This window comes from Ascoidea rubescens (assembly GCF_001661345.1).
Source record: "Ascoidea rubescens DSM 1968 unplaced genomic scaffold ASCRUscaffold_4, whole genome shotgun sequence".
Taxonomy (NCBI): Eukaryota; Fungi; Ascomycota; class Saccharomycetes; order Ascoideales; family Ascoideaceae; genus Ascoidea; species Ascoidea rubescens.
In genome coordinates this window covers 666461-681031 of record NW_017962916.1, presented here as the reverse complement: position 1 = coordinate 681031, position 14571 = coordinate 666461, and the positions used below count along the sequence as shown (strand labels likewise).

At 30.6% G+C, this 14571-nt stretch overlaps 2 protein-coding genes across 2 annotated transcripts; both read right to left on the bottom strand.

Annotated features, from left to right (window-relative positions):
- Window positions 1-252: 252 nt before the first annotated feature.
- On the bottom strand, window positions 253-4211 carry ASCRUDRAFT_75201 (uncharacterized protein; the record flags this gene model as incomplete). The annotated part of the gene is made up of 1 exon (XM_020192966.1): window positions 253-4211. A coding segment is annotated over exon 1 (3881 nt), but the record flags the coding sequence as incomplete, so codon positions are not given.
- Window positions 4212-4817: 606 nt separating this feature from the next.
- On the bottom strand, window positions 4818-6251 carry ASCRUDRAFT_7409 (uncharacterized protein; the record flags this gene model as incomplete). Its single annotated transcript, XM_020192551.1, has 1 exon — window positions 4818-6251. One exon carries the CDS (start codon window positions 6249-6251, stop codon window positions 4818-4820), a length of 1434 nt encoding a protein of 477 aa, XP_020048259.1.
- Window positions 6252-14571: the final 8320 nt, after the last annotated feature.

Here is a 14571-nt window from a genome sequence, read left to right as displayed (position 1 = left end):
TCCAAAATATTTTATTCTATCTCTAAAAAAATCATGTTCACAATTCAAAGTGGAAGAACAATTGTTTGAAAGAAAACTTAACTCAAGATATTTTCCATAAGAAATATTCCAGGTGTTTTGATTCATAGGTATCTCAGGAGTTTTATGTTTGCATATTTTACAAACGCTCCACATAAGAATCATATGTTCGCAACCAGGGATTGGACATTTTAATTTTTCTACATTAACATCAATTCTTCCATTTCCATGGATGTAGCTTGTGTAGTGGTCAATCAATGGCAAGCCACAGTCACCACACACTTGATAAGCACTGTAGCTGAGATTTTCAATATGAAGACCAAGCGAGGTATCACTGTTCCAGAAGAATTCAATTTGCAGAAGTTGAGGCCCAATGCATGCAGCGGAATTTTTGGAGCTGATCAATGAATATAAAACAATTAGGTTTTGATGAATAGCAGGCTCTAATAATAGAAAAGGCGAGGATTGAGAGAAAATCTCCCACTGTCTCGAAGCAATAGCAAACTTAGCTTCAAGTTCTTTTATTGTTGAAAGGGCGAGTTGTCTGGCTATTTTTAATAAATCTTTATCATCAGATGCAGATAAATCTACAGTTAAATTGAATTTATTTTTAACTTCAGTCTCAGTTATTTTAAAATTATTATTTGTAAGAATTTGATTATTGGTGCTTTTAAATTCTATCAATTTTTTTTGAATGTTTCTAGCTTTAGTGAGTAAATACGGCAATCTGAATTTAACAGAAGGAGAAACTGACATTAGCCTTTTTTGAAAATATTTAATGAAAGCATAATTATAATCGTTTTTATTTAGCTTGAGTTTTAAGTTGTTTTGAGAGGTAATTTTCAAGTAGGAGTCGTATACCAAATATGTTTCCAACTTTAAATTGAAAGTTAAAAATGTCATGAACTCTACTACATTTTTTATAATTCTTAGAAAATTCAGATCACCGCCTCTTAATACTAATGTACATCCCAAATCCCTTCTGCAACCAGTAAAAAACATAAAGGTTTTTCTAACATTTTGATATAGAAACGTTTTAACTTCAAATAATTCGCAAACACCTAGTTTGGGGTTCATTAGTGATAATTTATCCATGGAGCTTATAACATCAGCATCGGTAACTCTTGCTAATTTTTCTATCACCTGGGGTTTAACGTTGTAAGATGTGGCAATACCAGCATAATTTAGCAATTTTAAAGCATAGCCGCTACAATTTGCACCAATAAGAACAATGTCAGGTTTTAAATCAATTATTCTTGTGACTAACTTTTCAAGGAATTCTTTTTCCTGAGATAAAACAGGCTCTAAACTTGTAAAATGTTGATCTGATTTATTATACTCCAAAGCAAAAACTATCAAACATATTTTTGGATTTTTTATTCTTGTTTTCATGGTTTTTAAAGCCAAAGTTTTCGAGAAAACAATTCCATCAACATAAAATGAGTCTTGAGCAGTGCCTCCTTCGATTCTTTTAATTTTGACATATCTTCTAACATCTAGATCATCTGGTTTGGATATTCTTGGATTTAGGGATTCAATGCCGACTATTATTTTATTTATAACTTTAAACCATTTTATTTTATCTTCTTTGGGAAGATTTTCATCATTTAGTAGCTGTCTAAGAAACTTTTTAGAGTATGATTCATTCAAACCACTTATTACATGTTCAAGTTTTTTGCTATTTGAAATAATAGTATGGTTTGCATTAAATGTTACTGCAGATATTTTCGGATTATTGTATTTTTTATGGGAGACAATGTTTTTAGAATTTATAGGACGATGATTTTCTATTTTATTGGTATGATTTGAGGTGTCAAAGAAAGTTGATAGTTTTTTATTTGAGTTTTCAATGCTTTTATTGTTATTTTTATTGTTGTTTTTATCGTTGTTGTTATTGTTGTTGTTACTATTACTGTTAGTAGTATTAGTATTAGTATTAGTATTGGTAGTATTAGTATTAGTAGTATTAGTAGTATTAGTAGTATTAGTAGTATTAGTAGTATTAGTAGTATTAGTAGTAGTAATAGTATTACTTTCGTTATTGATATTATTAGAATTGGAGGTAGAATTGGAGTTGAAATTTGAGTTGAAATTAAAACCAAAGGATAAATTTGGTATTGAATTTGAGTTTTTGATAAGAGATAATAACAGGTTTGAGTTACCATCAGAAGTATTTGTGTTACTGGCAATATCATTATCAAGTTTATTGTTGTTGTTATTGTTATTATAATTTGGGCTGTCAAGAAAATCATTTGAGGATCTAGAAGTTTCAGAAGGGGTTGAATCAGCTTTAAGAAATTTTTTCTTGTAAAATTTATCGTCGTTATTTCCGTAGTTGATGCTTGAATCATCTTTTGACATTAAGAATCTGGATCTTTTATTGAAGCCAGACCTATTTAAACTTTTGCTTCGTTTTAGTCTTTGTAAGGAAGCGCTTGCTCTTTCCTTTGAAGATGTATAGTTAGTTCTAGCTTTTCTAATATTTATATTTGAATCAAGAAAAGAGATATTATTTGGGATTGAAGTTGAGTTGGTGAAAGAAATGGGATTTGTTGGATCATCATCGTTATAGTCGTTATTAGAATCGTTATTTAAATTGGGATTAGTAGTATTGATATTGTTAGCAGTGGTAGCGGTAGTGGGATTGGAATTATTAATAGTGGGATTGATATTTGTACTAGTATTAGTATTAGTATTAGTATTAGTATTAGTATTAGTATTAGTATTAGTATTTGCATTAGTATTTGCATTTGCATTTGCATTTGTATTTGTATTTGTATTTGTATTTGTATCTGTATTGTTAATATTGATATTATTAATATTGTCGTTCGGAATATTAAATATATTGAGTGATTGAACTGAACTTAAAACATCTGTACTTCCAAAGTTTGGAGAAGTATTATCAGAAGTATTTGAGGTTATTATAATTGGAATACTGGGGTCACGATTAGCATTATTGTGACCATGAAGAGCAGTGTATAGGGACATTGACTGTTCATCTTCCGATTCTTTTGAATCGTTAGTATCTGAATCATACCAGTGATTCTGGTCAATTCCTAAGGAAGCATTACTGTAGTTATTTACATTTGTGAAACTCAAATTTGAATGAATTGAAGGTAGTCTTGTTATATTTATAGAGGATAAGTTATTGGCCAGATGGTTGCTGTGGATGGAATTTGAAGTGTGAATATTGTTTAAGTCAGTGAAGATGTGGTCAGTAGCAAAGCTGCTGGTATAATCATCAGGATAATTGAAGATGTTATTATTATTATTATTATTATTATTATTATTATTATTATTATTATTGTTGTTGTTGTTGTTGTTGTTGCTGCTGTTGTTATTATTGCCGCTGGAGTTTGTATTAATGTTCGAGTTTGCAGCTGAGCCTATGATTAGGCTTTCATTTAAATTGCCTGCATTTGTGTTGGAATTATTGTCATTTGAATCTGGTTGATTGATTATTGAGTTATCATCAGAGGAGTCTTCATCATACAATTGGATGCTTAGAAGGCAGTTTCTGCAGGTCCTCAATTTGCCGTTATAATCAAATCGCTCGCCATTTATTAGAGAAGTGCAGCTGCTGCAGAAGATCTGGCCACAGAATCTGCAGTGGTGTTTTCGCCTGAAGGTTGTGAAGGACTTGTTACAGATAAAGCACTCGGAGGAGGTATTATCTTTCATCCAGAACTTCTGGGAGATCAAGTTTGTGTTTTTTTTCGATTTTTTGTTGGAGTTATTGAAGCTGAACAAAAAGTTCCTGGAAAAGGAAGAAGCAGATATGGAGTCGTTATCATTGAGCTGATCAGTGTTGGCGCTGGCGCTGGTGCTGGCGCTGGAGTTGAGGCTGTTTAGATTCAAGTCTAGATTGGAGGAATTGGAATGGATGGACAACGAGGAGTCTGAGCTGAACTTGTTGAAGTGGTTGTTGAGATTGGTGATGCTGGGATCTCTATTGCTGGAGGTGAGATAGACGCTATCATTGTCGGTGGAGTTGAGGGAGGAGCTGTTGGTGATCCTGATGGTGGACAAGTCAGGCTGGGCTTTGGAGTTCAAGTAAAGCAATTTCAAGCCACTGGCATCGACCTTGATGTTGTTCTTTTTGATCTTGGAGATGTCTTTGGATGGGATCATTTGGTTGTTGCTGGAGAAAGCTGTTGGAGAACCACAGCGAGCTTCTGAGCTCCACCAACGACGGCTGAAGAGCCTTCTGTGTCGCAAATAGACGCAGACCGCCCGCTGTGACAGGTGCCGTTGCGGGTTCCGGACACGTGAACAGTGTCTCGTGCAGAAGACGTCCCCATTGCACGGGGCTGCGAGCCGAACGTGCTCCACTTTCTGTCAGAACTACATGGAAGAGCGAGGAAAGGAGAAACTGCTGTAGGATTACTATGATTATTGTACAACGAGCCCAGCACCAAAGCAGCCACCTCAAACATCGAAAACACAGGACATCAAAACACAATGATTGCAAAACAGAAAAACAGTTGAAACAAAAACACCAAAAGCAGTTGTTAGCTTTAACCCGTTGCTAGAGATCAGGTTTGGAAAGAAAAAAAATGAGCAATTAAAAATCAACTAGGGAGAAAATGGAATAAAATGGAAAATGAATCAGAAAGAAAACAATGAAACAATTTAACATGGAAAACTAATAAAGAAAGAGAAAAAAATAAAAGAAAAATACAATATAAGATGATATGAAATAATATAAAATGGATAAAAAAAAAAATTTAAAGTTGGAAAAAGTTAAAAAAATTTAAATTAAATCAAAATGCTACCATAAAACCACTGAAACCACCAAATCACCAAGCTGTGCTAGCATAGGTAGAGAAATTTGATTGCATGTTTCTATCATTAAATCCTGCCATGATGTTTCCAGGAACACCCCCTGGCATTTGCATTTGGGTATTGGAACTATGGATAGCTGTATTTGCTGCCGGAAGTCCACTGGACCCACGCATCTGATTTTCAGTCAAAATGCTGGACCATCCGTTTTTGTTGACAGCGTAAGTCAAACTGGTACCTAAATCACCTTCAAGACTTTCACTGGGCAATCCAAATAGCTCTCTACTTTTCTTTAAACAACAAGATGGTGTAACCTTTTTATTTCTATTGCGAGACAATGTCAGCAGTATATGTTTCCATTTGAATTTTTCTCCTGAAATCAATAAGGTTTTGAGGATTTTTAAATCTCGGCTATTAAACTCAGGCATTTGCTGAGGATTTCCCATATTGCCACCAGCCATTCCAACAGCTCCTGGCATTGAAGTATTGAATTGGTTATTCATTCCACTGTAATTCTGTCCATTATTATTGGTTTGGAATATATTTGGTATCTGGTAGCCATTGGGGTTGGCAGGATTGGATGATATAAAAGAAGGAGTGCTGCCGGATATATTTTGGTTGTTGTATGGATAGTTTCCTCCCTGCACAATTGTTGATGAGTGGTTAAAGAGAAGGTTGTTATTGCTATTATTGTCATGGTTATGGCTATTGCTATGGTTGATATTATTAATAAGATTATTACGGTTACTTAAAGCGAGGTTATTGAAATCATTTGGCGTTGCATTGGGGTTTTGCGAATTTATAGTGGCAGCAGCTTTCAACTGATTACTATTGGCATTGTTTTGATTGAAAAAACTAGCAGAGCTTGTTGCACTTGTGTTTCTAGATGTTGACGAGTTGTTATAATTTGAGTAGTAGTTTGTTGGGGGAGAGCTTGATTCCGAATTTGAAATTTGCGAGGGCGATAGGTAGGGATTATAAGAGTTGTTGGGATTGGTGCTGTTAGCATTTGCGTTATTATTATTATTGTTGTTGTTGTTGTTATTACTCGAATTGTTATTAGTAGTAGTATTAGTAGTATTAGTAGCATTGATATTATTATTAATATTATTATTGATACTGTTGGTGTTAGCATTGGAGTTAGTACTGTTGTCGGCGCTATTACTATTTGTATTGGCGTTAGCATTACTATTGACATTGGTGTTAATATTAGCGGGAATATTATTATTAGTGCTATTATTATTGTTAATACTGTTATTCATGTTTAAATTAATTGGGAAATTATTTTCCGAAGATAATAAAGATTTTCTCTTTGGGTTGAAATCAGATAGGTTGTTTAAAGCAGGAGATTCGCTAGTTGATATAGGAGAGACTAAACCGTTTTTGAAGGAAGTTGTTTCAGAAGAAAAGGATTTTGAATGTGATGATGAATCAAAAATATGGTCAGTCATGATTGCTGAGGGACCAAGAGAGAAAGAAATTGGGAATTAAATATAATAAAAGCTGAGGTGAATTTAAAAAAAAAAATTGGTTTGAATAAAAATAAGTTGAACAAAAAAATGAAAATCTTGAATTTTGAGTTTCAAATGTTGAATATCGTTCACTCTCTTTTTTTTTCTATTTAATCTTTTTGAATTGCTTAATCTAAACTAGTTTAAATTAAAGTAATTTTAAGATTTTTGTGAATAAATTGATGCCAGAGTGGCGAGTGAGATATGTAAAGAGAATACAGGAGATTGGTAATTGAATATAATGTTAATGAGCAGAATACTAGTATTGCTAGTAAGATTTGCTTGTTGTTGTTCTTGGTTCCTTTATGATTGAAAGAAGACAGAGAAATAGGGAATAAAGACCAGGCCAAAAAAAGGGTTAAAAGAGTATAAGAGTAAAAAATTAGGAAAAATAAATTCAGTCTTAAGAGATACTTGGAGATTTGAGGAAAAAAAACAACAAATAGAATAGAACTGAATAATTCCAGGTAAAAACAGAATGTTTGTTTTAGATATACTTTAGATTGGGCAAGTTAAGATAATAGGATAAATAGAAGTTGAGATGTTGAAATTGGATAGGTAATGAATTGATTGATTGAATAAATATGAAGATGATAGAGATAGATATTAAAGTGATTGAGATAAATATTAAAATGATTAAGATAAATAATGAAATAAGTAATGAAAAGAAAATTAATTTATAGATTGATAAAATGATAGAGGAAGGACAAAGTCAAATTAAATTATACTAAATTATACTAAATTATACTAAATTATAATAAAATATAATATAATAAATTAATATAAAATTAATATAAAATTAAGGAAATAATTAAGGAAATAATTAAGGAAATAGTTAAAGAAATATTTAAAGAAATATTTAAAGGATTAAATTGAAATTTGTATTAAGTTATTGAGATGTTTAAATCAAGAACCAGATTAGATTTGATAAATAATTGAATAATTGAATTAGAATATAGAATAAAATAAAATTTAATCTAGTTTAATTCAAATTAAACCAAATTAAATATATTGAATTGGTGGAAATAAGAAATCAGAAATCAGAATTTAGAATTGGAAATTGAGAAATTGAGAAATCAAAAAAACAAAAAACAAAACTGAAATCAAAAAAATTGGAAACACTGTAGTTGATAGAAATGGTTAGTAATTTATACTCTTAAATAAAATAGAATAATAAATGAAGATCAAATAAAAAAAGAGAGGGACGAGAAGAAGGGTGAGGGAAGAGCAAGAGTAGGATTAAAAGAGAAAATCACAAAAAAAAGCGTAAAGATAAGTAAAAGTCTTGAAAGAATTCATACCTCAAATTAAATAGAATTTAGAATTAGGATTAGGATTGGATCAAACCAAAACTGGTTCAGGTAAATAGAAAGATAAATAAAAGTAAATAGATAAATTAGATTTAATTCTATGTCAATTTTTTGATTTAATTTCTTAGGTTTTTGGTTAACTTTTTGAATTTCTTGAATATTTTGAATTTTTTGATTAAACAAAATGCTGAAGAGGATAAAGATAGAATCTTTGTTATAAGGATGTGAAGTTATCAAAATTAAGATGTAAAAGGGAGAAATATGCTGATAAATGACCTGGAGTTAAATGTGATAGTCTTAAGTAAGGAGCCTAAGTTGGTTTCGTCTTGATTAATGGTAGGTTGAAAGAGCGGTTTAATAGTATAGGAAGAGTATAATATAGTGGTATTAAAGAATTATCTTATGATGATGAGTGGGTATCAGAGCAGTAAGGAAAAACAATTAGTGCAAAAGTTTGACGTCAAAGAAGTATGTTATTATTAGAAAATTATTGGAATTATGAGAATTATGAGAAATTTTTTAGAAAAGTGTAATAAGACGAAATGGAATTAAGAGATATAAAACCAGATTCGAAACAGAGAATAGAGAAAATATTGCAACGGATATCCAGAAAACGAGGTGAATGGAATGGGCTGTCTGGAAGAGCTTGGAACAAAACGAGAGAACAGACGCCAGAATTCCTTTTATAAAGCAGATCCTAAGAGAATAAAGAGAACAACGCTCCAGCAAATAGCCAACAGCCTGAAGAGAGATCGTCTCCAGCAGCAGTCAATTTGTGATTTGTGGGCGTAATCATTGGCACCAGTCAGTAAATCCCAGAGGAGCATCCAGATCCACCCCGACGGGCTCAGCGCTGTCGCCGGCACATCGCTCGCGTGCGCCGTTGACCGTTTGCGCAGCCGCTGCGTGCCGGTGCATGCGACTGCGGCATCCTGGCCAATCAGCAGCCGCAGTTGGCGGCCCAGCGCGCCCAAGCCGTTGACCGCGGCTCACATCCACGCATGTTGGTGCAGCAGCAAGCTCTGGAGCTGATCCAGCCAAACGCCCATAACATCAGACCGGTGACTCATGTGCGCCGCAAGATGCAGACTCCTGCGCATTCCATGCTTGCTGTGCTGGTGCTTCCGACAGGACCTGCAGAAGAAACAGAAGAAGCAGAGGAGCCGACACAACGAGAAGCACAGCCAAAGCACCAGTAAAGTACTGGCAAAGGCACTTATATCTCCAGAACAGGTCCTTTGTGTATAGCTCCCTTTCTGAGTCGCTTTTCTCTGTCTGCAGCGATATTCTGCTAAATTGCTCAAGTGATCTGGTCTAGTCAACATTTTGTGTTTATTCTAATAGAATGATCAGATCATATTAATATTTGTAACTTGTAACTTCTAAGATCTCTCCAAAACTTATCTTGTCAGCCTCTGTCACACACACTTGCTTTTCTTTTTCACATTTTAAATGTTTCTCTTTTTTGTTTTTGATTTTAAGGAAATTTGAATCACTTTAGTTTGCCAACATGAATATGTGTTACAAATTTAAAATTATACAGATGGATAAAGCTAATAATATTAATTTTTCTTCTTGTTTTTTTCAAGGTTTCAAATTTTTCCAAATTTTCCAAATTTTCCGCTGTTGTGATTTTCCGCTTTAGAATTCCAAATTTTATGGTTTCCAATTTTTGATCAATTGCATAATTACGAAAAAAAAACGTTTTAGGGAATTAAATTTGGCACTCCAACGATATTTTCAATCGATTTAGTATCAATAAACGATTTGTATTTTGCAACTGAAAAATAAAATCAATTTACAATCAGATTCAAAATGAAATGAAAATGTTTTCTTTTTCAATTTATTTTTAATTTTCTCTTTAATCTTTCAATTTTGTAGCATTTGAACTTTTCTTTGTTAATCAACCGTTCATCGTTTATCGTTTATTGTTTATTGTTTATTGTTTACTGTTTATTTCTATTCTTTATTCTTTTATTGCCTCTTATTTATCGTGGGTTTTTTTCCTATTAAATTGAAATATTAAAATCGAAATATCAAACCCAATATAATAATGGCTCATTGTTTAATCGAATATGAATATGAATGTTTCATCTTATTCGATTCTATTCCATTACTATTCCATTACTATTCCATTACTATTCCATTACTCTTCAATCACTATTCTATTACTATTCTGTTAAATCATCTTTAATAAAATCCTTTTTCTAACAAATTTTACATCTCTAATATCCATACTTTTTTTCTTCCTATGTTTTTTCATTTTCCATTTTTTGTTCTCTTTTTATTGACTTCTTCCTTGCTCCTTGCTTTTCCATAATTATCAATGATGAATTCATACTGATAACATCTGTGACCAATGATCAATGACTATTCTTTACAAATTCGTTTTTTTTTTCTTTTCTTTTGTATTTTTCTCTACTGTTTTCTACCTTTTGTTTTGTTTTGTTTGTCTCTTTGTTTTCAATTATTAGCAAAATTCATTTGCCAATAAAGTTAATGACCATTAATACTAAATTATAAAAACATAAATTATAATTTAATTTAATTTAATTTAAATCCAATTCAATTCAACTAAATTAAATTTTATTATCATCATGAATAATAAATCACTTCTATTTCTATTATTTCATTGCTGAAATGTAAAATATACATTAATCCCATATTGCTATAGTATTAAAACCCACTAACAAAAATTAATAACAAAAGTAAATTAATCTGATACCTTTTCTTACTTACCCAACCTCAACTCGCAAATTTACAGTTATTCAACTTCTTTTTGACATTGTTTTCTTTTTTATTTCAAAATTCGTTTTTTCAAAACTTTTCTTTCCCTTTTCCTTTCACTTTCCATTTCCATTTCCATTTCCATTTCCATTTCAATTTCAATTTCTCACACATCCTTTTCAATCCTTACTTTTCTGGTCCCACAAATCATACTATTCTTCTAATTAATAAATAAACGATATCTGTCAAAACCTCTCTTCTTAAGCTCCAACTCCTTTATTAAAAGAAATTATTCCTTGCTTGCTTTTTCTTTGTCCTCTTCTCTATTAATTCAAGCCCGAATAACGGTTTACAAAAATTTGTTTCTGTTAAATTCAACTTGCTCTGCACTAAAATAATTTAATCACTTTTTCATTTTAATCTTAAATCCAACCCAAGTTCGTATTAATAATCTAAACTTTTGGTTAATCCCATGTGGTAATGTTGGATCTAAAATCACCTTTTTTCTTTCTATAAACTTTTTAGTTGATCTTCTTCGCATGTCTAAATTCAATACTTTTAAATCCTCTCGTCAAAACCTTTCAAACCAAAATTTTTCATTATGAAGACCTCTTGTCTTCTTCTCTCTTTTTTGCCCAATTCTTTTACCATTATCCTTCTATTCATATTTCTTCTATATATCTACGATTCACTTGTCACACATTCAAACGAATCCACAAGATTATTTTAATTCACTGAAAAACATTGCTAAATCAAACATCTACCAATTTTTTTTTGCTTTTTTATTTTTTTTTTCTTTCAGTCTCGACAACTTTATATAGCATTTAATACCAGCTTAAACTAAATCCCATAAGCAAAAACAAAATGAATTTACCGTTTTTATATAATTAAGCATCATACCAAATTCAATTCAGTACAATTGATTCAATTTCAAAAATTATTTAATCCACAAATTATTAAAAAGGAATAAATAATTTTTAAATAAAAATTATTGTAACACCCGAGTTCATCTCCCATTTAATTAAATCATTCCTATCAACTTTCTCTTTATAATTAATAAATTTAAAATAAATGAAATAATTATATTAATTATATTAATTATATTAATTAAATCAATTAATTATAATAAATTTTCTAAAACAAATTTCTAATTCCCTTTAGGGGAAACAGTTGTTTAGATGTAGATTTTTTGGCTTGTGTTTCCTCGCTTTCGACATCGAATTACGAAATTCAACAACAGCATTACGGATATACTTCCAAATTCAAAAAATTCGAATGAAAATCCTCCCAGACTCGTAAACAGGGTAACGATTTTTCTTCCAATAATATAAACAATAATAACGTTTTAATTATCTTGATACTACACCAAATATTTCTATTCAGCGTCTATTTAATTTGAATTTTGGCGCTACTTTTAAATAAATAATTATTTATTTATTCATTAATCTTTAATATATATTTATTCAAGATAACTCAAAATGTAAAAATATCTGCACAGTGACAAATAAAATATAAAACAATACTAATCTCAATAACTATATCGCTCTAATTTGTGCACAATATTCACACTATTATTTATCTTTAAACAAAACAATGAGTATTTTAGTTAAATTAGTATATTAGTAAAAAAATTTATTAATAAAAGCAATATATGGTGTTTTGAAATATAGAAATGATATTATCATGTCTAGCCAATACAATTATTGTTGTTTTCTTAAAATAAAAGGATCTTCTTGCAACATAAATCTGAGTTATTGTTAAGATTATAATTAATGGTCAAGTATTAATATAATTTATATTGAAAAAGAGTTTCATTGAATTGAAAAATTAGCAACCCCATAAAGTTAATTGAAAAACAAATACTTTTCACTGTGCTTTGAGATATTTCATTATTATAAATGTCTTTCATTTTGACTACGTTTCCAAAACGTCATAGAACACTTAATTAAAACACATTTGCATCATATTAAGCATGGGTTCCCTTCTATCTTAGTAATTCACATTTTGGAGTTTTCATTTATTAAATTGATATTCTTTCAAAACATCGGGTTACTTTTTAGGCTTGAGGCAAGTAACACTATTCCACTGCTTTTCAGAATGTAAACACATGACTTTTAGGAATCAGATTTTTAATCTTCAAAATCATCTGGCCATAATAATTAAAAATGAAAGTAACATCTCCATTTATTTCAATCCCTCTCTATTTAATGGCAATTGTTTGAATAGCCCAAAAAGATTACTCAAGATGCGTTAGTATGCATGTATCAAAGCCTAAATGCATATACATGTAAGCTCAATGAATTCCACCAAACTGGCTCTCAAGCGATACCATACCCACTATCATGGATATTCTATTGCCCAGCCATTATCCTGATTGCAAAAATTACATATAATACCTATAATTTCCAGCCATTTAACTACAAAGCTACAGATATGCTCCATTTTTGAAGGTGAAAATGATAGGATATTCATCACTACCAAAATCGCTAAAACTAAGATGTTCATGACAGTAGTCATTGTAGGAGAGCAGCCAAAAGCTATTTTGCAGCTCAAACCTTATGCACCAGCACCTGCGTTTGTATGTTTATTAATGTTTAAGCATGCGCAAAGCGTTAAACATTCCGAGAACCTCGGCCAGATTTGGTATCTCGGATTAGAATTCCGAATTGTTTTCTCTTCGAGATTTGAGAAAAATATATAAAAATTTAACAAATACAGTAAGTAAAAACCATTAGATTTGATTTCAAATAAAATAAATAAAGTGCATGATAATTACAGCTAGAATTAATATAAAAATCATAAATATTCTTACTTAAACGCCAGACGGAATTTATGCTGAAATCTGTTGTAATTTGGCATTATCGTGGATACAATAATTTTCAATAAGATTGCTTATTTGGGATTATTACTCATTCAGGTAATTCCATTATCGGAAAGATAATGAAACCACCAAATTCATTTTCTTATAAGAATTGATCTTTCATAAACCACTATTTTATAAATAAATAAAAATATATTTAAAATTTTTATATAATCCACATAAAATATATAAACCTCTTTTTTTCTTCCTCGAATGAGAAGCAGAGAAGTAAGCACAACAATACATATTATTTCATCTCCAAAATGTCTTCTAATTTCTCCAACAGTCTTACTAATTCTCAACAAAATCAAATCATCACATGACTGCATGCACTAGAAGCTAACCGTATGTACTATGAATCTGTATGATATTGTGCAGATATTGCGTGGAAATATATAATATCTGTATACTGACGCAGGTTTGCGCAAGTCTTCCGGTACAAAATGATTTTGTAACTGTTCCCAGACCCTCTCAAACTGTAAATCTATTCCCCGTTTGGAAATACATAAAAAGGAAAGAATCAATAATACAAACTGATTGAAGCAAGAAGATTATACTTTTTCCAAACGTGAATTGAACTATAGAAATATATATAATATGATACTTATTCTATTTTATTTTATTTATATTATTTGGATTTAGTTTATTTCATTTGGAATCTAATTGAGATATCATTTAAAAATAAATTAGCATCATGAAATAAATAATAGAGATTCAAGTGCAAAGATGAAATTCTTTTCAAGTACTTCAGCCATGGCTATGTATAGCTGCAGCTTTTGCGACTTTTAAAGATGATGAAGATAATAAAGATGATAAGTCTGAACCAATTGAGAACAGAATAATGACAATTGTTTTTATCTGTATTGTTTCTCCACTTGCTCTTGCTTCAGTTCTTGGAACAGTTGAGATTATATTGTATGGCATATTTGGATTACTTATTCTTTTTTATGGATGTTTGAAAAGAGGAATAATAATTCTTGGAGAAAAAATAACAAAAATTAGAGAAATAGGAATAATTTATCTAATTCCAATGAGAATAGTGAGACAGCAATGGATCTTGAATCATTACCAAAGTATGAAGAAATAAATTGTTCTAGTCCACAATTAAATAATTCAAATAGTTTCAAATGAATTAGAATTTTATTCTTATCCTTTTCATTGCCACAACAGATAATTAATACAAAACAACTTAGATATATATATTTATAATAAATAAGATTCTATTCTATTCTAATTGTTGAATTCAAAATTACTTATGTAGATATTCCATAACTAGAATCTATGTCACCATATCTATTGGTAGTGCACTCCAAAAATGTTTCTTCACCTAATTTGGCTGATGTTAATATTTCATTATATTCTT